At 39.2% G+C, this 24,711-nt stretch overlaps 2 protein-coding genes across 2 annotated transcripts in view; one reads left to right on the plus strand and one right to left on the minus strand.

Annotated features, from left to right (window-relative positions):
• nptnb (neuroplastin b) overlaps positions 1–16,603 on the plus strand; it is a 34,651-nt gene extending 18,048 nt beyond the window's left edge. Inside the window, exons 3-9 of the mRNA XM_072695350.1 lie at positions 323–506; positions 3,246–3,340; positions 8,362–8,498; positions 8,712–8,985; positions 13,556–13,577; positions 13,878–13,956; positions 15,487–16,603. Of these exons, the coding sequence (XP_072551451.1) occupies positions 323–506; positions 3,246–3,340; positions 8,362–8,498; positions 8,712–8,985; positions 13,556–13,577; positions 13,878–13,938 (773 nt within the window). The 3' untranslated portion in view covers positions 13,939–13,956; positions 15,487–16,603. The remainder of the gene's footprint in view (positions 1–322; positions 507–3,245; positions 3,341–8,361; positions 8,499–8,711; positions 8,986–13,555; positions 13,578–13,877; positions 13,957–15,486) is intronic.
• A 1,066-nt stretch (positions 16,604–17,669) lies between these two features.
• rec114 (REC114 meiotic recombination protein) lies at positions 17,670–24,488 on the minus strand. Its single transcript, XM_072695739.1, has 6 exons — positions 24,387–24,488; positions 22,926–23,015; positions 21,313–21,396; positions 20,622–20,792; positions 18,091–18,162; positions 17,670–17,834 (listed from the first exon to the last, which is right to left on the minus strand). The coding sequence occupies exons 1-6, from the start codon at positions 24,486–24,488 to the stop codon at positions 17,670–17,672; spliced, it is 684 nt and encodes a 227-aa protein (XP_072551840.1).
• Positions 24,489–24,711: the final 223 nt, after the last annotated feature.

Raw genomic sequence — 24,711 nt, forward strand, 5'->3', positions numbered from 1 at the left:
TAAAGCAAGATAATTCTTTTTTAATACTCTTTATTTCAGAAGAAACTATGAACGAAACAGGTCTCCCAATTCCTTTGTCTATATAGTGTATCATCTGATTCGGCTTTTAGCTGATTTTTCTAATCGTGAAAGTATTTGTAGTAAAACTGAACGTTTCTTTCTATTTGTCATTTATCTGTGCCTGTGTTGTGTAGGCCCATTTTTGTCTGTATCCTTTCCTACCACCCACAAGAGTCAGACAGCCAGCTACAATAGAGTTTGAATGTCCATTAAGTGAAGTACTCAGCCTTTTTAATTCCCAATGGATTTGGTTTTGTTTCAGAGCCAAAGATCAATGCCTCTGATCAGGAGATTTTGCCTGCTAAAAAGCCACAGGAAGAGAACCCTCCCATCACCCTACAGTGTAACCTTACCAACTCATATAATACCCACCGGGAAAGCTTCTGGATGAAGAACGGAGAAGAAATCGCAAATACAAGAAAAGAACTGAAAAACACAGAGTTAATGTGAGGTTCATGTTTTGCAATGGATTGCAGACTTGTATTCTTCTATGTGGTCAATATCAGGTCAATGGAAAGCTTCAAGACTTAGTAGTGGGTGATATTTGCTACTTGTTATAAGGTATCTGTATCTTCCCTTCTGTCAGGGTTGTCGTTTAAAAAAAAAAAAACACCACCACACCTTATCTGACGGATAATAGCTTAATATTTGGTTGGATCTCTGAAAGCTGGGTGTGAAATCTGGCAGCCCAGTTGTCAACCCAGTCACAAAAAAACTGTGCTAACCTTTGGCTTTGTTCATTTGTTCAAATGTTCAATGAACGTATCATTAGATCAGTGACATTGGCTCAGTGTAAACATGATCAGACTCCGCTATCAACTGATTCAGGGTTCATTTAACTGGAGGATCATTTACCCCCTGTTAAATAATACATAACGTACCAATAGTCAGTAATGATGGTGTTACGCAATATATAATTCACAGAAAAGATATTGTGATGTAACAAGTCTCGCTAGGGTTTTACCTGAGAATCCTTAGCAACTGCAGCCCCACAAGACCGTTCATAGCCAAGTGTGATGTGTCTGAAAGGCAATATCCTGTCAGACCGCATGCAAGTAATTCTCTAGTGACAGTCATGACTGGAATAGACAGCATCATGCCAGCAGCTCTTCCACAGAGCTCAAGCATCTCCTTTCTTCTAACAAAGCATGCAAGTACAGTACAGTGCCAAAGTGTGTCCTCATGGATTGACCTAACCAAAATGGCAGACTGACACTATTGTTTTATCGGGAGATGGCATATTAGTTTTGATGGTATCGGTATCAGGGAGAAAATGCTGGATCTGATATCGAAATGAGAAGAAGAATCCGATGCTGTAACTAATGTGTGATGTGACGATGATAGCTGTGTAAAGTGTATGAGGGGTTTGAGCATCATAGCCTTTACTGCAGAGGCTTATCTTAAGTAAAGTATATACACCGATCAGCCAGACCCTAAAGGTCCACCTCGTGCCACCACAACAGATCTGAGCATTTGAGGCAAAGACATCACTAGACTTCTAAAGGTGTCCTGTAGTATCTGGCACCTAGACGTTAGCAGCAGATCCTTTAAGACCTATAAGTTGGGAGGTGGAAGTGCATCCTTGGATCGCATCAGTGAGCCTCAGGTGCACATGACTCTGTCGCCGGCTCACTGGTTGTCCTTTATTCTAACACTTTTGGTAGGTACTGACCACTGCATACCAGGAATACACCACAAGACCTGTCAAGTCTGTCGTTTTGGAGATGCTCTGACCCAGCCATCGCAGCCTGGCCTTTGTGCTTTGCCCATTTTTCCTGCGTTTAAGACATTAACTTCAAGAATGGGCTGTTCACTTGCTGCATAATTTATTCCACCCTTGAGAGTTGCCACTGTAGTGTTTTTCACTTCACCTACTAATGTTATGGCTGATCAGTGTAAAAACTAAAAATCCATCTATCCATCCATTTCCAGTAGATAGGAGATAAAATGGAATTCACCTGATATTCCCCATTTCAATTCTTTTTAAAGAATTGTTGGAGATGTACTGATGTTATCCTTCCATTGCTGGCACTGCTTCCCAGTACTGACACTGATATTAAGTATCCACACTCTGGTGCTGTTAGTACTTCGACTAGTATTTGCATCAGTATTTAGACATTAGCTCTACTTCTGAACTGTCATAGTTGGAATCACTCTTTTAGAGCTGGCTAAGCTGGAAGAAAAGCTCTTTTTTTCTACATAATTCAGTGGTTGAGCTAAAAACATAATCAGTCAAAGTGGTTTGGTATTGTGCATTGTAGAGAATTGTGCACACTTGTGTTTCTATACATAGGTGATAATAGGAGGCATCAAATGTACTATCCTAAGTTTTATTTGAGTACTGGGTAATATTTTGTCTTACATTTCCATTGACCTTTTATCCAACATTTGCGTACCTGTGTAAGTCGCTCTACATTTAAATCGGTAGTAAGGAGTCTTGCACAAGGACTCTTTATTGGTGGAGCGTGGTGTGCTAGTCCAGCTGGGCAGTCGAACCCTAGTTTGGCACAGGGAAGGCAGTGTTGTTAGCTACTATGGTACACCAACTGCTTTGCATCTACTTCTCTGTCCTGTGTGTACTGAAATAGGTATGTTTTATTAACAGCAAAACCTTATCTCAGAGCTACACTCTATTAAAAATAAAGGTGCCATAAAAGGTTATTTCAGTGATGCCATAAAAGAACCACCTTTGGTTCCATAAATAACCATGTTTGTAATAGAAGTGTGTGAGCGTGGAGAACCTTTTGTAGGTTTTAAAAACCTTCAATTTATGTGTACGGTTCTTTACACCCACAAATCTCCATGCAGACATGGGCCTGGGAAATGGGAAGACATGGGAAGTAAAGGGTTCTTTGGTGGTTCTTCCATAGCATCGTTTAAAGACCCCTTTGTAGCACCTTTCATTTTCATTTTATGCAGTAACGTTCTGTGATGTAGCTTTTAAAGGCTATGAACACTTAGGATTTGTGGTTTTATTCACTACCACTGTGAAGAAATCTTCAGAGTTTCTCTAGAACCGTAATTCTCAATGGAATTCCATTTTTTGGGAACGATAATAATTTAGGGTCAGTAGTGGCACAGATGAAAGTACTGCAAATCAGTGCATCTTAAAAAAAAAAAAACTTTAAGATTAATTAAAAAATTAATCTCTGATTATAATAATTCTTCTTTTCATTTTTTTAAAGACTGAGAAAACCGAGGGCGGACGATGCAGGGGAATACATGTGTGTTTACACCTTCGACATGGCACCCAATGCCAATGCTTCCATCGAAGTCAAAGGTAGGGTATTTTGCGTATACAAGCTGTCGCTAACGCTTAAAATGACTGGCAGGAAATCCCCTCTAGCATGTTCCCAAAAATCTTTTGAAGGTGGCACAGTGCCCCGGCTCGTTGACATGCGCTGGCACAAACATGTAGGTGCATTTGGTCCAAAAATTGTGGGATCAACAACCGCTGAGAGCCACGTTACGTCTACATGTTCAACCTACTGATTGCATTGTAAAATACACGTGCTGCACTCCACCACGTCTCTGTGATATAATTAAGAATTTGTAAGTACGTGCTATTTGTAAGTATATTCCCCTCATCTGGAATGCGACCCTCTTAGTCAGAAACAGACAAATCTGACAAGAGCAATTCGCCAGAGCGATAAATCCAGACAGTCACATATAAAAGTCTAGCTCTGAGTGCAGCAGTGCAGACAGAGTGAGATTCAGTCTCATTAGAGTTTCCTCCACACAAAGTGGATGACAAAGTGGCCTCTGGACAATGACTATCATTCACAGAGAATGGGAGCTTGGACTTTGTATTGACACAAAGAGCCAAATTACTAGAAGAATATACATTTTATTAGTGCAGTGCTTCTGAATTCAAGGCCTGCGAACCCATTCATCGTGCAGTATAGTGGGAGATCAGTAATTGAAAAGGACTCAGATTTAGTTGTTCTCACATGAGAATCAGCTCTTTTAATGAATAGGAATGAATGGTGGAATCCAAATCATTTCAGTATCGTCAGAAAGTGACTTAAATGAAAATTCTGAGCATCAGGCAAGATTCGATTTTGGGCAAGCCAGTATTTGATGAGGCATTTATCGCCCTTTAAAACAGCAGACAATTTGGACTACAGTACTAACATATCTGCAGTTTATTAATTTTACTGACTTTGTGCCATGCAATGCATTTGTTGAGTATTTTTTGAGTATCAGGTTGTTCTTTGACATAAAAATAATAAGTATGTGAATTTGATGTTCAGATTCAGTTTCACAAGCCTATTTACCACTCTGTTATTTTGATTTTACTACGGTGGGCACCTGAAAAAAAACAATGATAGACTCTGCATTGGTAGACTTTCTGCATTGACTTGTTTAAAGCCCTGCAATGGCCCACAGCTGCATAGCCTAGCATAGCATAGGTTTTAAGACAATTGTAATAATTGTGATCATTTCTGAGTCTTATCGAGTGAGTGAGAGAGTGTTGCTGTCCTCTCTGGGTCCTCTCATTGTCTAGTTAGCATGGTGTGTAGATGGCCTGCTGAAGATACAGTAGCAGGGTCTGGTAGAGCTAGCTGTTAGCTTCTCTGGACAATTGTAGCATCCAGATAGCGTCATTGGCATCCTCACAGCGTTGTTGACCCATCCCTGAGCGGTGCATCACGCAGTCAGCTAGCATGAACTTTTTGCAATTTTACCTTGCTTCCATATTCTGCTCTTTTCTAGTGGGCTGAATTCCTGTAAACTGTAGAGACATAAATGTAACACGTCTAGACTGTTACATAACAGTTGGGAGGGGGGGGTGGACTTTGCCCTTTTCCGGTTCTGTGGGATTTTCTTTTGAAGGAGGAGACAAGGAGGAGAGGGTCACGATTGGTCACTTCATGTATTAACCTCTCATTATTTAACTATGCTAAAGAAAACACAGTACTATTCTAGGGCACCAAGTAGAAGCATTCCCAATGTTTAAGGTTTTAGAATTGTTCATGTGTCAATACTGGCATTGGCAGATGGGAATTCTAAGATATTTTCATCTCTTCATCAGAGTATTTTCATTTTCTTATAAAATGACAATAATTCAACAATTCTAAATTTCCTATTGGACATAAAGATTAAGCCCAGGCGCTGTCCGTTAAAGGATTATCACAGTTAAGAAACAATAGAAGTCACATTTACAATTATTCAAATTTGAAACCGTGTTTTATTAAGTTACAGTCTCCTTTAATGAAGTAAAGCGTTAACTACATTAGAGCAGCGCAGCATTCCAGACCATCCCAGACACAGAGGAATCACCCCCTGCGGCCACAGACCTGTGAAACACTGCACAGTACGAGCTTGCCTACATCCTCTTCACAGTTAAGCCAATTTGTTTTGACACCAGCATCATGCGCACTGAGCATGCCTGGACCATTATGTTAAGGCTGTCTTAAGCGTTGCCTGGTTGCGTAATGCAATGATGCTGATGTCCGCTCAGCTCTGACTTTGCTTCTCCCTGCCTGGCGGATGACAGGACGCATGCTCCCTTTTCTACGCATGCTACACTCCTCATTTTGTGAGAAATCTCCCCAGTTGACAAGACCAGAATATTACAGGCTTTTCTTTTTAGCTCTGATGAGTAGCCAGGGTTAGATTTCCTCATTTAAACAATCAGTAGTACAGATTTGGAATTCTTATGGAGATCTGCTTTGCTGGTTTGATGTTCCTAGTTCACATTTATTTAAAAAACACACATTTTGTTGGAGAGCTGGTTAGTTTCTATGTCAATCTGGCACAAAATACTGTCAAACTGGGCTTCCTGTAACGTCACAGTAATATGATCTCTGATGGAAAATAATGAGCATCTATATACCTATGTATCTATCTGTTCTATCTATAGCGCATCTATGTGACAGACAAGGGTGAGGCCTTCTAATCCAATGCCCAAAAAACTGTTCAGGTTGAAAGCACCATGGCCAGCTCTGCTGCTCTGCTATCCTGTGCTCCACCCCCAGGCTCTCATGTCCTTGGCACCTCTATCTCTCCAGCTCTCAGCTCTGAGGGAACAGATGGAGGCTTGTGTGCTGGGGTGGGATTAGGGCTGGATCCACTCCCAGCCGTTTCTAATGGCAGGAGTTTATTGTCCACGATGATAATCTGTCCCTGCGCATTCATGTATTTTGGGTTGACAGTGAGAAATTTGTGTTTTTAAATGCTTTTCAGCATAATTTGATTTGCAGTAAATGAATGTATTACGCCTTTATGTATGCATAATCCATATTTTTTATTGCTTTCTGTTATACCAGGCTAAATGTAACAAATTATTAACACACTGCATTATAATGCGACAGTTTTGGAAATTCATCCTGCGGAAGGGTGCCTTATTCTGCATTTCACATGAATTTATCATCAGCCTGGGAATGCATTTCCCTCCTCTGTCGACAGAAGAGAGTATTTTGACTCTGTTCCATATATTGTTAGCTTCACTCATTTCCTTTTGGTATGGGTTACACAAGCTCTTTCCTTGTAGGGGGAAAAGAAGAAGCACGGGTTAGGTTTCCCTGCAAATAGCATTCCAATTCAGCGATCAGCATCTCCGCAATGTTACCTATCTTTTTTCTATATCAATTATCACAAACACATAGACACACCCCCATTAGGGTTCAGCGCTTGGAAGCAGGCCAGAGCTGCCCGATAGAGGAAGCACTATCTGTTTAGAGGGTAGGCGATTCACTCAAGGGAGAAAGAAGCATGTGAGGATAATGCACAGCTAAGCTCCTGCTCATCATCCTATTCCAGCCCCGCACACTCGCGCACACATACGCACAATCCTCAGATGGCACGTGTGCACCATAATTAGAGAGCGGTGATGTCACCCGTGTCCCAGGCCACGCCCGCCCCAGCCTCCATGTTCACAGTAGAAAACACTCGCTCCAGGCCCCTTTTTCCTGATCCTGCTTAATTGCATGGAAGGAATTACCGTAATTTTAGGGATTAGAAAAAGGCTGCAGCAGCTATCTGTCCACTACAGAGCAGTGTTTAAAAGGAGGCTGGTTGGTTGCCAAAATGTCACAGATTTCGGCCAACGGTAACCCCAAGGAGCTTTTAATGCGCAACGTTGTCCGACTAATGTTCTAACCAGACATTTAATGAGAAGATGATGACACAGCAGAGCAGAAGATATTCTGTAAGAAAGCTCACAGGGAGTGGGTTTGGATTTTAATTAAGAATGTGCTGATATCTTGCCTTCAGTCATTTTCATGCCTCGGAATTAAAATCCGCTCATGTGCAGTGGCTTTTTTCTTCGGTAGTGTTAAAACTGATGAATTTCTATTATAGGTGACTACTGTTATGTAAAGGGGAGTGCTGTATTTGAACACATATATGGATATATTTTTCAGTTAATAGGTGCATAGCGTTTAAAGGCAGGTCCGTTTAAATGATAAAGTAACTGATTACAGAGCATTTCTGAGTCTACTTTAAACTCCTCCGATTTTTTTTACTTCTGCATCTTAGTTTAGTCAACAGTATACATTGAATTCAGCCTCAAAAACATCAGTAAATGAGCTGCAGCTGAAGTTGATTAAATATTTTGTACGACTGTTAAGTATGTGCCCTCCACTCTAATTGTACAGTTTATCAGAACTTCGCACGTATGATCTCCTCACACTTGTTGAGCAGGGAGTTTGACGGTTGTGCCACCTTACAGCTGTGAAATTACATAAAACACAGTTCTGAGTAAACTTATCTTTCTGATTTTTTTCTTGGACATAAAAATATACCTGGTTTCACAGCTCTAGAGCGGTGCAACTGTCTAACTGCCTGCTAGTCAAGAGACAGGAGATCATAAGTTTAAACCCCATCAACACCACAGCCTTCCATGGTCCGGAATCTGTGGATAGGAAGGCCTCCCACCATGTGCTAGGGTGAGCCTATGGGCAGAAAATACTCCAACCCGTTTGTACAGAAGTCCCTGAAGTTACTGAGAAATATGCCTTAGTGTGTAATAAGCCTTGGAGTGTTAAGGGGTTAACTCAGACTACACATCATTTTGACAGTATTTCAGCTGTAGCTCATTTACTGATGTTTTTGATGCTCAAGTCAATATGTATTATTGACCAAACTGAGATGCAGTTAGGAGAACTCAAAAAATGCTCTGTAATCATTTACTGTATCATTGTAACTTGGTCAGCTTGTGTGCAATTTCTATGATTACTTTAATTACTATGATTATCACAGTGCAAATGTGATACAAATATAAACAGTTACAAATCATTTGTACTGTGAAGCTGTAAAGCTGTAATAAATTGTCAGCTATCTTCTCTTTCCGCATAGCGGCTCCTGAAATCACGGGTCACAAGCGAAGCGAGAATAAAAAGGAAGGAGAGAACGCGCTCCTGTACTGCAAATCTGTGGGATACCCACATCCCATCTGGACATGGCGGAAAAAAGTCGGCCAGGGATCATACATAGTATGTACTGTGTTCTCCTATCCTACTGTCAGCTAGACCATATAATAAAGCTTGCAGCTATGGATGCTATACTTTTAACTGTCATTTTTTAAAATTTTAAAAATTTTAAAATATATATAATAAAGCAAGGCTTAATACCTAGTACACGTGATCTTAGTACAACTTAATGAAATGCCTTGTTTTTCAAGGTTAACAATTTTCTTTATTCTCCAGGATGTCGACAACAGTACTGGACGCTTCTTCATCACCAACAAAGACAATTATTCAGAACTGAATATTATAAATCTAGACATCAGCACAGACCCTGGCGAGTATGTCTGCAATGCCACAAACATTATCGGATTTAAAGAATCGATGTCAATCCTCCGGGTGCGCAGTCATCTGGCCCCACTCTGGCCTTTCCTGGGTGTACTGGCTGAAATCATCATTCTGGTGGTCATCATTGTGGTTTACGAGAAACGCAAGAGGCCAGACGAGGTGCAAGACGGTAGGAAACACTAAATCCCAACTTTATTTTTATTTATTTATTTATTGCTCAAAATTGGCATGTGTTATATGATAAATTTGAGGACATGTCGAAATGTCACTCTTTCTTGTGGAAGTCCACTAGGACACTAAGCACAGACAACAAGGCCTTTATATATCATCCATGGTCATAATACACACCCCTTTCTTAGCATTTCTTTTCACTATTACATGCTGAATGAACCTTCAGTTGTGGTGTATCACTTTCCACGAAGCTAAATCTACAATAACCATTGTCAGAATGTTCAGAACAGGCCTTACTGGAGTGTTTACATGTCTGCCATTGCTGTATTAGGAGGACAGTGGAAGTAATGAATATTTATGACAGCTGAGTCAGAGGGGACCCACTGGGAAACACTGACCTCTGAGCTTTAGCAGACTCACCTGGTGTATAATCGTGGAGTGGGCGCTTTAACAGTAGGCATAATCAGGAAAGAACTAGTTAGCATTGTAAGCTTAAGGGCTTTGAGTATCAATTTCACCATAATGCATCTTAGCAAATACTTTACACAGACGTGACCTTGCAAAGCCTCAGTGTGTGTGTGAGATCTTGTGGAGCTTTTCACAATTCTGTATTCGCTAATCCTTTCTGCCATATTAGTAGTCACACAAGAAGAGGGTACACAGGAAAAAAATTATCTCAGTAAATAGGACAGAGCCAATGATTCAGTGCCTCAAACATAGGACTGTCTCAAAAAAGCTAGCAGCCAGGCACAGATGCATGTTAATTTGACCTTTGCAGCTACACATTAGGGCATCTCAGAGCCAGGGGTGGTCTGTAGTTACCCTTTAAACGAGCTGAGTGATGCAATGTCTCACAACGACAGAGATAATATAACAGAGGTTTCCATTAAGATTAATGTTATTACTTAAAGTACTTATTGTACTTATGTAGGAATGCTGTTCTTTTCATAAAATATTTCATACAATTTTGCAGTATTAAAATGCAACAGGAACAATAATCAAAAGTAATGTAAAAATTACTTTATGTGGTTATAGACAGATAAGTCGAAGCATTATTCTGAGCAAAAGAACACAAAGACTGCAATACATTTAAATACAAGCAATAAGAACATCTATCTATTATAAATATGGTATATGTAACAAGATATAGGCCACTATATATGTAGATTAGTATGTACAAATAGATTAGTATGTACAAAGTTTATAAGGACTGGGCTGGTTTGCAGATGATATTTTAAGATCTAATCTGAATTGACCACAACAGACATGACAGGCATTCAAACAATAATGCTAGCATAAAGCAACATAAAGCATAGTTTTAGAGCAATTCTGGCCATTTCTGCCTTTACAATATCTCTTTCTGAAGGACACTAGATGTGTATCAGTGAGAGGTGCTAAAATTGCTTGAGATTTCTATTAAATTCTTACTATATAAATATATATTATATACTATATACAATCCAATCATCTGAGCAGTTCAGATAAGTCAGCAGATTATAGTAGATAATATAATTGGCCTGTCTGTGAGAAGTTTTGATTGGAGTGAAAATTTGTCCCCCAATTTTATTTATTTCTTTATTATTTTTTTTAATAAGATTAAATGACAATGAAGGCGCTATTAAAAACATTTACCATGCACGGCCAGCCATACTAGTCTAAGCCTTACTTTGGCTAACTCGCACCCTAATGTTCACTAACATTATTCTAATGCACAACCATTTAAAATGCAGAGAATACAATGAATGTATGACTAAAGAAATAACTAGCTGGTTGTGTTGACAAATATTACATTTGTCAGAGCTTGAGGTCACGGAGTGCCTTTAGCAAGGCTAAACGAGGCCAGTCGTGCTCTACTGGCGAATAAAAGAGTCTGACAAATGTGTGCTACAGAAAAGGGAACACAATGATTTTTCTAGTGCAGATATAAATATACATGTTAGCTTCCTTGCCGTTTATACTGCAGTAAAGTGAACTCATAAATAACGAGTCATAAAGTCGATTGAAGCCAGTTCCAGAAGATTATAGTGTTACAAAGTACGCTAAATATACCTCTCAAGTGGCTGATGAGCTTCTTAACGAGAGCTCAGGCTGATCAAACATACACATAAGAGTACATTTTTGTGTTTGTTTATTTATTTATGTATTCGGAAAAGCTGGGATGGTTTGCATCTTACTCTGATCAGTTCATTCAGGAATAAAAGCTGCATGCGGTGAAGCACAGAGGCTTTCACTAAATGGGTTAAAACTGCTTTTGTTTTGTTTCCTTCTCCAAATGGCATCGTATTCTTTATTGGTGGTAAGTTTGAGAACCTGCATGTCTTCGGAAATATTAGCTTCTATCTGTCTTCTGTCCATCCAGACCATGATGTCAACACTCCTTTATCCAGTAATTTGATTCGGACTACTTTGCTGTTATGTAATGTGCAGAATGTTATTATAAAAGGTTATGGTGGATTCGCCACCACTTCATTTAACGCTGATGATGGACTCTGGCATCTCATTTCAAATGATGTGCCTCTAATACGTCTGATGTTGAAGTATGCAATCCTCTGCATCTTTCATTAGTTGTAAATGGTCTAATCTGGCATATGTTCAGGTGCGACTTCACACCTTTGGTAGAGTGATACATTTTTCGGGACCACTGTCAAGAGAAAAGAAGCAATATCTTTCACTTTTTTGTAAAAACACTTCATCCCTTTGCTTCATTGCTATGTCTGCGATTAGGAAACATGCTGGTACATGCTGGAGTGCTTAAAGGGAATTACTAAAACAATATCACACTCACTGTTGTTATTTCTGACATATTGTAGGGACTTAAACTGAAGTATATAACCAAATATAATATAATCAAAGCCCAAAAAATAAACTAAAAAAGATATTTTTAAAAAATCAGACTCAAATCAGGCACTATTGTATATATTTTTTTTACAATATATTTGTTTTTTGATCAGCCTTTGATCTAGTGAATGCCTGAATGGCCTACAGTCAACTCTACATGGTTACCAGAAATCTGCAGCAAAGGAAAATGCAGCATGTAAACTACTGCAAAAAAAAGGAATTTCTTCTTTGTTGATTTTTTCCCCCTGCATGAACACTGTGTACTGTTTTGAGAGAGCTCTGTGCACTGAATAGGATTTACCCCCGCGAGAAAGAGAAAGGGGGAGGGGTAGATTAAGGTAGATTATATCTGGCTACGGTCTTATCAACAGAATCAGGGATGAGGATGTAATGCTCCGTGCTGTGATGCACAACCTCAAAGACCTTACTATTATTTTCAATTTCAAGGATTTTTACATACACAGCATCTAGTGGCATCAGGAATGGCTGCACTCTTAAAAATAAAGGTGCTTCATATGATTTGTTGAGCAAAGCCGTTGAAGAACCCCTTTTGGTTTCATATAGATCCATTTTTGTAATAGATATTGAAGTATGAGTGTGAAGAATCTTTTAAAGGTCTAAAGAAACTTCACTTGATTCCAATTCAAAGGTTGTTACACATCTCTACAAAGTTCTTTATGAAACCAAAAGTGGATCTTCTAGGGCATCGCTCAGAGATCCATTGAAAGCATCCTTATTTTTAAGAGTGTATTGAATTGTCTTTCAATACCTAGTATCTAGATATCGTATGTACATTGAGAAGCTGGCCTATAACATGTTTCTCTAAGACTGAAGGCTCTAAGATATTTTGAAAGCTTTCGTTAGCTCAATTTTCAGAAGTGCAGAAGTGTTTTTCAGTCTCTACTAGAACAGTATTTCCTACATTAGCTTTAGCTGCTGAAACTGTAATGAACACAGATGGTGTGCAGTTTGTTCATAATTCCAAGCACAATTTTGTTGGGTTTGCTGGGAATGGAACTGATTGTTTTGTGTATCAGCTAGCTGTATATTACTCGAGTTTAAGCATCTAACAAATAACTGCCTGGAAGCCATGCTGTCCTGTCTCCAAATATAACCTCATAACCTGTTTGGTGTAATATGCTGTCGAATGCTGCTGCCCTCAGGCTGTGGATGCATGCTCTGTTATCACAATCTCACACACTAACCAAGTACCTCCATCCGTGTCTGAAACGGTTATGCACAGCCAGAACTTTATGCTTCCTGCTAGGCTCTTTTTACTAAGTGTCAGGTTTTGTCAGGTTATTGTTAAAAGAGTGCATTGACTGCAATGGCAGAGATGTGTTTTGGTGACAAACTCGCTAAATTTCATCCCATGAATGTAAACCATTGGCTGGCTGTGAGGTTTCACTGATGTCTTTCAGAATATATACATTTCCTGTCTACAACTTGCTTATGTTTCAAAATGATGCAAGCTAAACTATTAATCTAGCAAATTACAAGCTTACAAGTGTTTCTCTATCTCATATGCTGAAGTGGAATAATCACACTCACAGTTTTCATCTCATTTAATGTTACATAACGTTTACAAAACTTTACAATCTCAGAACAAATGACTTTTACATAACTGTAAATCAGCAAAAAGCTGTTAGAGAATACTGTTACAGTTTCTAATATATAATTTTATTTTTTTTTTATCTCCTTCCCCTCATAAATTGCCTGGCCTGATGAAGATGATGAACCAGCTGGACCAGTGTAAGAGCCAAGACTTAATCTTAATGCATTGTAATGTATTTCTAGCATTCTAACCGTTTATATGTAATGGTTTTATGACCTAACAACATGGACATTAATTAAGCTAAACCTTTAGTATCCATTTCCCAGACAGGAATTAAGCCTAGACCTAAATGGCACAGAATTGCGAATGGAAATTCTCCATTGAAAGCATAATGGAATCCAGGAGTAGGTTTAATTCCTGTGTGGGACTCTTAATCATTTATGACACCAATTTATTGTTTAGTATTTTTAAAATCTTTTTTATTCCCCTTCTGCCAGGAAAACAAATTCTACTAACAACCACAAAGACAAAAACCTGAGACAGCGGAACACCAACTGAGCAAATAAACTTAGGAAAGTGAGTATTACTGCTAGAGCAGTGTGCCATCAACAGTGCAGGTGGTATAAACTGCCGTATACAAACATTTGATGGTCTCTGGTCAAGTTGTTCAAAGATTTTGTTGATTTTCAAAGTGATACTATACAAACAACAAACTTTAATATGGCTAATTTGCCGAATACCCCCCCCCCCCCAATTCTAAATTAAGGTGAAAAAAAGCAATTGTGCATTAAAATTTGCAGAGGTGTGTCCTCGGTAGAAGATGTATGAAATATCAAAATGTAATTTGGCCAGGTGTGCCCAAACTTTTGCATAAGACTGTGTATGTGTATGCTGTATCTGTGAGCAGGCAGCATGTACCGCCAGCCGCTAGCAGGGGGCCCAGCCAGCAAAGTAGGAAAGCTGGTGGGGTTGGAGCAAAGAACTCCAAGCCCCAGAATTCCCAGCGATAATCAACGCTGACCAGACCCACCTGTGTGGCACAGTATAAATACACCTAGCCAAACACACTTCCCCGTCGCACCTTTGTAGAGGGGCGAACGGTAACAGTGGGTTTATGTTGTGAAGAGAAAAGAGAAAAGCGAACAGCTGTGAACAGAAAAGAGAACAGTGGAAAAGAGAAAAGAGAAGTTTAAGCTGTGAACAGAAAAGAGAACCGTGGAAAAGAGAAAAGAGAAGTTTAAGCTGTGAACAGAAAAGAGAAAAGTGAAAGAGAGAAAAGAGAAGTTCAAGTTGTGAACAGAAAAGAAAAGAGTTTAAGTTGTTAACAGTGAAAAGAGTAACGCATTTGAGTGGCCTTATTACCCATTACCAGGGTTGGGAGTTCAAGCCCAACAGTCACCAAGCACACACCACAAAAGGAGTTGTTTCATTTGATCATAATAAAACAAACTTTAACTGCACTTGAGTCCAAACCCCACACCACACCGTAACAGTATCAGCGTTCTACTGAACATGCCCCCCCCCCTTAAATCCTAAAGCAAAAACTACTGTATAGCTGTTTAGTTTACCAGATTTTGTGCAACAGGGTTCTATTTTAGGGCCTATGATGAGTGATGTAAATTCTAATAGTAATAAAGTGTGGGCCTACAATATAGGGTGCAAAGAGTTTAATGGGTTAAGAAATTATACTGGGTTTTTGACAACAGCCCCAGTGCAAAGGTCACACTTTAGACAGCTACCTAATATTTCCTTAACATGCATAATGACACAAGCCAGATGTTTCCAGCAACATTATGCATGCATGTCTGGTACAAATCATGCATACATATGGAATATAAGACATAGAGCATAGGAGAAAGATATGTTTGTTTAACTGGGAATTATATATAGTGAACAGTGAAGCGAACATGCAAATATAGATAACATGGATAAACAGTCTGGTTCCCAAACTTTCATATGCACATGTCAATAAGGAACTACCTGACCTAACCTAACCCACACTACAGCTTTATATCAGTATTGGCCTCTATACAACAGTCAACATGGTAGTGTATTCAGTTTTTAAACATTCGTTCTAACACCTTCCTCCTGCTTTCTAATCTGCAGAAGACTAACTGCACATCTTGACCGTATGAAGGTATCCAAGGGGAGAAGGACCTCCTGGCCATTTCTAATAAAGCATATCCTGCCTCACTCAGTGAACGGAACAACAGCAGCATAACACTGGCAGAAAAGAACAATAAGGACTGTCTTAAGCATGCCTTATTCAGTCTTATGGTATGTGAGTATGTGTGGGCACAGGTGACTAAATTCATTCAAAAAGTGTACACATTTGTTTTTACTCCGTGTGCTGTTAACTTTCTTTTGATCATGTGATCCTACTGAGGTGATCCTGTTTTTCATACTTACATATCGTGTCGAATGCATGCAGAAACATAACCTAATAGGAGTTTGTTTTTTTTTCTTTTTCTATTGTTATTTATTTGTGTGGTGTTGCATCAAAAAGCATTACCCTACGTGCATTTCTTTCTTTTTTTAAGACGTTCAAATGGAAGATAAAAGTCCAATACGTTCACTGAGTTCTTTGTACAGTTTACCATCAATTCATGGAATTAAACAACGGTGTTCTACTTAAGGCTGGACTGCAAGGGCCTAGCTGTGATGGGCAGAGCAGTATTTAATCACAGATGTATTAAATCATTTAAATCATTTAAATAAAAAAGATGGATAAATGTTATTTATTTTCTAGAGTTACCTAGATGTCTTGTACAGGTTGCGCTGTAAGTGTTCAAATATTATAATAGCATATCTGTAAAAAGCAAAGAATATATCTTTTTTTTAAATTCTCTATGTCCTCCAAACCATGTTTCTTTTTAGTCAGATATGATTCTTGTACAGCATGGCTATTATCCTATGCAATATGTATTCATATAGATCTATTGAGAATTGTAAGGTTGCGGGGCAGGGTTACGGGGAGGGTGGGCGTTTGTTTTGATGAATTTCACAGACTAAGCTTTAATGTTGTGGGATCATCAGGATGCAGGAATAGACTAAATGCACTGCTGTAGTTGCATGACTACTCCTCCTAAAGAAAATGGTGTATCAGTGTGTTGCAGTGCAACTGGACCAATATATAAAGGTGGCACTTGCTGGAGCTAAAGCCATTACAATAAAATGTGAGACCAACTGTTCTTTTTAAAATAAAGGCTCCAAAAAATATGAATCAATGTGTTGTTCAATCTGCTGTTCACTGATGAGTATCAGTCAATGATGGATACCTTTTTTATCTTCTGCATGGGACGCTACAGTTGGGTGATACTGCAAAAATATAATTTCACAATACTCACAATACAGTACACTATATGCATCACCATATTTACGTTTACGCTGAAGTTTGTAGTTCAACTGAGAAGCTGAAAGAATTTAATTTAATGGCTATGGAAAACATATTATGGAATAAAATAAACTAAAATGGAAAACAAATATTCAATTAATAAACAATCATAATGCAATAATGGATTAGAATCTGAATCAGCCATGTGTTACAATACAGTTAAAAGAGATTCTCAACTGTTAAGACATGTAAGCTTCAATAGGGACACATGGATAAATAAGCTCTTGTAAAAATCAAGTCAAATATTTTATTTATTATTAAACAGACAAAATCCCTCTATTAATGGGTTGCCATTTTTGTTGGGGCATCAAATTGACATCAAATCCAATCAATGATCTGTCTCTGGTCCACTAAATGAGCAACAGTGAGGTATCTAATAAAACTCATGTATTTTTAAGCCTTTCCACCTAGCTAGAGCATGATATCACCCAAGTCCAGTGCAACAATATGATATCTATGCATAATATGCACAATGTTTTTTCATAGCCATGTACAATGTGCAATGATGAGGTTAAGGGGTTATGGGGCTTTGGTGTGCATTTAGTTTATACACCATATTTTGGTAGTACTGGTCATGCACACTATTTTAAAGCAACTAAATCAAACAACAATCAGGGTTCTCTTGAAGCAGCTACTACACACTGATGGTAGTTGTTCTTTACAGGCTCTCTCTCACTGTTTCCTATGATACTTTGTTTAGTGTTCCAGAGGAACCCTCAATTCTCATTAAATCCCCCAAAAATGACAATATTTTACAACACAAATAACATACCCTCTCACTGCCCATCCGTACACGTGTCAAATGATGAAAACAGGGTCAACACGTATGCTATGAGTACTTACACCAACGCCCAGCATAGATATAAACCATAAACATGCTCACTGTTGTTGTACCTCACTCTGGGAGCAGCCCTTTCAGCTTGTTCTCCACCTCTTCTACAAAAGCTGGGAAGCCACAGTCAAGTAAACACAGGCGCAATAGGTCCTCCACATCACCAGGGGGCAGAGTGGAATGATGATATGCCAAGGGCAGGGACAGCCTGTGCTCACCCAGGAAATGCTAAGACAAAAGAAACGCTCCTGTAATTGCATATTAAATAGCCCTTTGTGTCAGTAAGCTCCAGGGAAATCTCCCTCTGAATTTAAGTGACAGTGACATTCTGCTCTCATACTGTCATGTCCACAGACATCACAAAGCTACAACTACTAACAAAATAGTTATTTAGTGCTACACGAGCTAGTCTGAAAACATTATTAAGTATGCAGCATCAATCACGGTGGCCCCTGGATCAGTCAAGTCAAGTCTTCAGAAATACCTGAGCAAGATGTTTGATGGACAGAGATTCCTGGGTAACGTCAGGGGTGGCCTGTGGCGTCTCTGCGGGAGTCTAGAGAGAACACAGGAATAGATCCATTCATTACAGTCTCAGGTCTCACACTGAGGGGCTACCCAGCCAATCAATAAGCTCATTATTAATTGAACACTCTCATCTCTTTCAATCCCTTTCATCCTCTGCTTTGTCTCTCCGTCTCTTGACACATTTCAGAGAGGCATTGTAGTTTTGGGGCTCTAAATATATGAATTACTTGCACAAACCTGCAAGAGATCTGTCCGTGCACATAGTCAAATACATTTCTCAATAAAATGTGGAAGTTCTGGAAATCCTTGTGCTCAGCACATTGTTCCAGGAGCTCCATCTAGTGGACGAAAAGCTACATATATCATCCTTTATATTGCAAAGGCCAGGAGTGTGAAGGGCATATCACTTCAGAGTTCAGTGTTTTCAATCCAGAACAAACTGGTTTAAGCGTATACGGAGCTTAAATATCACCTGTGGGATCTGGATATTTTAACAGAAAAAAAAATCTGACTTGCACCCCACTAGGATCAGAACTGAACACATGCATAGTCTGTGTTGACAATCAACACTGCTATTTGTTGATTTTTTCATATATTATTGTATATGTATGCATTTTTCAATATATCTGCTTAACACTCTGCTGCAATATAAATGAAGTTCCAGTAGATTATTGCAATGAGGACTTTCCTTCTGTGGTTATTAGTGCAAGGTCAAGGTCGGGGCACTCCTTGTCACCCACAGGCCAAGTACTATATGCCAGCCAGCATCTCTGAGTTACAAATATAGCTACAGTGGCTGTAGTTCACTGGATAATTTGGCTTGAACAGCGATAGACCTTGATAATTAGCTTCTGCAGTACTGTAGTCTTCCAGTACCTGTGAAGTAGCAATCAAAGTAAAGCAACTTCACAGTGCTAGATGAACATAAACAGGTCAGAAGCTCGATTTAGTGTAAAGCATCTGTATTCTGTTCAAGAACTGATTAGGAGTGTGTGCAACAGTCAGGAGTAATCTGTCTATTATAGAGGACTGTCTCTGGAGCACGGGTGCACAACTCCAGTCCTGCAGGTCTCGTCCCCACCAAAGTTTGGTAGTTGCTCTAGTCAAAAACACCTGATTTAACTCATCAGTTAATTACAAGGCAAAGTGGGTGTGCTTGAGTAGAGCAGCGGTAAAATTAGCTGAAGACCGGCCCTCCAGGACTGGAGTTATGCCCCCCTGATCTAGAGCACCCAGTTGAGGGTTTGCATCACAGTAATTAGTTAATTGCACATGCAGGTGGAGGTCTCTAAAAGCTTGGTTGATTATTTTAATAATTAAATATTTTAATTATAATTATTTTCCAGAGGTAATAAAATTAATAACTAAAGCTACTAATAAACAAGGCTTGATACTGATCTAATTGCTAGCAAAATAGGCCTATTTGTGGATGACTGGGATCATTACTGACAGCTTTACAATTTGCCCATGTATGCTAATATTAATAACTTTGAATTCAATAAAAACAAATCTTAGTTGAAGATCTATGTTCAACATGATTCTAAGACACCCATCATGTGGGCCTTCACAGGCTTTAAATATTTTGTAGGATGCTAGATTAGTTCAGAATGACCAGAGCTGTAGAAAATCCTAAAATGACTGATAAAGCTGTATGACATCAAGAAGATATAAAGATATAATAAAATCAATATGCTTGTAATTCAAATGTGGTGATCACCTCTTGAGGTAGATGACTCAACAGAAAATAATTCTAAATAGAAATATGCATTCAGTTATGGCTTATCATTTGTTCTCCAAGCACTTCGGAATACCCAGAAATACCTGCTTTTCTGTGTGGTTTATAGGTTGTTACACAACTACTCGCATACGGCCAAAGGGGTACGTAGCACATGGTGGTTCGAAGTGCCAGGCAGTAGAAGGGCCAAAGAAACACAGATTATTATGTTATTATATTATCAGAGGCAAAAACTTTGAGGCAATTATTATATTATTATATTATATATTATTATATTATCAGAGGCAAAAAACTCCTAAAATTACAATTACATTGTTTCAGAGACAATTTATCATTACAAAACAGGCTTAGTAGTTTATAACATTATATAACACATTTATTTCTACATTTTGCAATAGGTTAATATGTTAAGTAATCTAAAACATTTTAACAGTAGAGTGCCAGAGAAACTGTTCTTCTGTTCTTCTGCAACCCCAGTAAGCCTCAAGTATTGCTTTCTCCATCCTCCATGCTGGTCCTCGATCACAGAGCACCCAGAACCCATGTGATAGATGGATAAATGAATGGAAGGATGAATAAAACCCAGTTAAAACAAGAAAGGTTAAATCTCTCATCTCACCTTGCATAACCCACTACTTACTTACCTTAATGCAAGACTGTAAAACTGTAAACTAGCTCAGATACCTCTATCCCTACTTCTGTCCACAAACACATAGGTGATAGCACTGCATTTAAGATGCACTATAATCTACCTGTTTTTGCTGCTCAGTTTCAGTGGTGTGGGTTGCAGGAGGAGGAGCTGGAGGCTCCTGAGTGCCTACAGGCAGATATTCCTGAAGTCGCTCTGCTGCTTTGCTGCAAAATTCCACTGCTTCAGACCTGCTACTGCCATCAAACTGCACTCTCATCATTCGGCTCTCTCCCTACATCAACATGAAGATAAACAGAAGCACATTATTATTAAGAATGCATGCAAAATGCCAGCCTTCAGGCTGTTCTGTCTTGTTCAACTTTTATGTTCAATTAATAGCCATAGCAGCACAAGCTCTAGGCTCATCAAGTGCAGCGTGCACATGCCATAACCTGAATATCTGTGTCTGTGCTTGATCCAATCATATATTCTTTAGCTATCGCTGTTTTCAGCTAGTTCATCAGTATTCATGAGGTACTAATTTCCCTTTATACAGGCATTTTGGAGAGGAGATAATTGGCTTAATTAACAAACCAGAAACTTGCTAAACCATGCATGTCTTTGAGCTGAAAGCTGAAGGTCACTCAGAAACAGCTATTCCTAGATATTTGCATAAGGTGATTCTTCACGCCATAGAGGACAACAAAACAGAGCCAGAAGAAAATGTTCATAATGTCTCTCAGGTGTTACTGACAGCGCTGTTGTGCTGCAAACTATACTTCTGCTGAACAGAATATTATAGCATCTCTCACCTTCAGCGTCATGTGGAAAAGCAGACTGTCCGATTTCTGGTGGATCTTCAGAAAGCTCTGAGCACTGAGAAGAGAGAACCCTTCCTGAACCAAATACAGAACAAACATTTAAAATACAACATAAAGCAGCTAAAATCTCATTTCTCATTTACAGTGATATGTAAGATGTGATATGTAAGAGACATATACGTTTTTTTTACTAGTTCTCCAAACTACCTGTTCGAGATCTTCATGAGATCTTGAGCTTCAACCAGGCCAACTTGACTAAATATATGGTGTGTAAAATATTGTGCAAATCTGAGCATTCACAGTGAACCCAGGCTGAAATTACACTGTTATTCCAACAGGGGGATCTATATCCATAGGAACCCCAGCGCCTAAACCACTTGCCAGACCTGGAGGCTCAGGGACAAGCTGTAATCTCCCCCTCAGCACATGAATGATGCCAAGAATCGGCTTTCCAAAAACATGAATGGCCCGCTGCCAGACACACACAACTATCAGAACACGGCTGTGGAAAAAACACTCGGCTAAAGTTTTACATGCCGCCCTCAATGGCCTTACAAAAAAGCAGCCTTTATTTATGTGTACTTGAAATTCTTTTTTAAATAGTAATTAGTGTAATCTCTTATCTCTTTTCCTTTCAATACGTTGTCCTACTTCTATTTAAAAATAATAATGGTATCTTCTTCCAGACTGTTTTTAAAAAGAAATGAATGTATATAACAGCTCTGTCACATCATTTTAACAGCTAAAGTCTAGAATTCAAAACAGATTATGTATTTCTGTCTCCGAAGAGATCCTGGTAGAAGATTACTGCTTTTGGGTATAAAATATGATAGTCTGCATTTCATGGCTTCACTAACCCACCCTTCTTTCTCAGTACTGTCTGGTTCGTTGTGTAAGTAAAGAACTCCGCGCAAATCGCCTCTACTGCAAAAACACTGATAGCTATTCCTCTGCGCACACACAAACACACACACACACACACACACACACACACACACACACACACACACACACACACACACACACACTATTTCAGATTCGATGTAATCTGGATGACACACTTGATAACCCCTCTATCCGAAATACTGCATGTCATCGTTTCAGCCTCGGTTAGAGGGAAAATTCAGAGAAGGATCTACTAAGCTCCTGAGCGCCACTCGCAGTACTGAAAGCTACCCATGCCTTGCAGTATGATGCCAATGTATAAACCACTGCTATCTTAGGCTTTCAGAGCTCCTTGGATTTAGACACTGCCTTGTTGGGCACATGTCTCAGCATGAACATGCTCTTCTATATCTCCTATCTATAGCTCCTTTTCACCACATCATGAGGATGCAAAGTGTTCACAACTCTGGTATGCTGTAGGAAGGTACTGAGAAGCACTTGGTCTGGCAAATTTTAAGAAGGGTAGAGAGGAAAGCAGGGAATGAATGGGGGGAATAGGCAAACAATGTAAGAACCGGGCAAATGTGTCTTCGGTTGAGGAGTGTCAATGAGCATGTGGTCAACTGTGCAGTCCAATATTTTCCACAGACCACTCTACACAATAAACTTAAATAGCACAAAGATGAAACCAATGAGCATGTGTAGTCCAAGTCTCTTACCAGCAACTCCTGTGCTTGAGAGACCAGCAGATGCCCAGACTCCAGAATAATCAGCTCCAGCATGCCTGTGGTTTTACTGGACTCAAACACCTTTAGGAAAAGGAAAGTTAATTAAGTCTAAAAACTATACTGTCTGGTCCTGCATAAGACAGTCAACTGAGGGCTAAGCCTTAATCTTGTCATTAACGTCACAAGAATGGCTTATTCTTCTAAAATGTTGTAAAGGGTCTTTTTAAAGTGCTCATATCACACAGAAATGAACTTTCCTTATGTTCCCCCCGACTGTTTTTAGCATGTCAAGTGAACCCACACATTTGTACAAAGCCACCTGTTCATCCTGCCTCATCTATTCAATATGAAGACATAAGAAGTGTTTCAGGCTGAGTTGCATTTTGAATGGGAAACCATACAGGGCAGCCAATCAGAACAGAGATCATTTACATAAATCAGACTCAAAGGTACAATAATAAAAAAAAGACTGTTTGATTATGCAGAGATCTACAGAGAAGACAACAAAAATAAATAAAACGGTAGAAACCTGTACGATGTATGTTTGTGAAATGCACAAGGTGAAAGTACATTACTGTCAATGTGCACCAATAACTTTATCATACCATGAGCTTATAAAGAGATGGGGAAAGGAGAATTTCTAAAAGGAGGCAGATAGACAAACAGAACGCCAGAAAGAGAGAGAAATAGACAGACAGACAGACAGACAGTGAGACTGGTCACTGACTTGGGCGAATTTAAAGGCATCATTTACTTTTGAAGCCCAGTGAATCCGACAGGAACCGAACAGGTGTTCTGTCGAGTTGTGCTACCCTGTCCTACTATGTCCTACTTAGAGGCTCTGCGCATGCGCGGACCCTCAATTTTAAACGTTTTCATGTTTTATTTTAATGATAATTCATTAAAAGTTTTTCTTGTTGCTTGAGTGTTCCAGAAGTTAAAATTGTAAAAACAAAAATAAAAAAATACACCTCATTTACCTTTCACCTCATTTGCACTATTCAAATATCCTTCATATAGCTACTTATGCTACTTGCATTTTCTGCTATGACAGCTACTTTTAGCCCATCTAACTTATTCTCATAAAGTTATGAGTCTTAATATACCGGCATTATTGGAGAAGGCAGCCAAAACCACAGTATCCATGTTAGCACTAGCTAGCTAACTAACTTAGCCCGCCGAATTGCTAACGTGAATGCTAGCGGGCGCTAACTCACTTAGCTAGCAGTTAGCTATTAGCTAGCTAGTTCCCTAACAACTGTCTGCGTGCTCATTACTTCGCTTTCTGTAGTAAATGGTAGTTTGGCAAAACATGTTCGCTAACTAAAGAGTAAATACAACCAAATACCAACTAAATATAGCCTGTAAATATAGCTAGCTATATTTGCTGTTAGCACTAGCTAGCTAGGTTGTTAGCTTGGCCCGTTAGCACTAAGAGCTAGCACTAGCTACCTTCCACGAGCAGTTCTCTCCCCTGTCTTTGGCTTTGGGCTGAAAACGGCCATAACGTTTTAACCTCCACACACACTTCGCTGTTGCGCTTTCTCCAGACATGGCTCTTGAAGTCCTCTCTGGCTAATGGTATTTCTCAGAAGAAATGAAGCTACTTGAAGCTCTAAAAACGCCAGCAATGCGCCACACACAGGTCGCGGTCATGCACAAACACTGTATCTCCAAAATGCCAACTTTACAGGAGAGGGGGAAAACGTCTTAACCTTTAAAGAAATGCTATGTAAACGATTTTATTCTAGTAATTGTGGAGTACTTCTGTTGGCCC

This window comes from Salminus brasiliensis, chromosome 13 (genome assembly GCF_030463535.1).
Source record: "Salminus brasiliensis chromosome 13, fSalBra1.hap2, whole genome shotgun sequence".
Taxonomy (NCBI): Eukaryota; Metazoa; Chordata; class Actinopteri; order Characiformes; family Bryconidae; genus Salminus; species Salminus brasiliensis.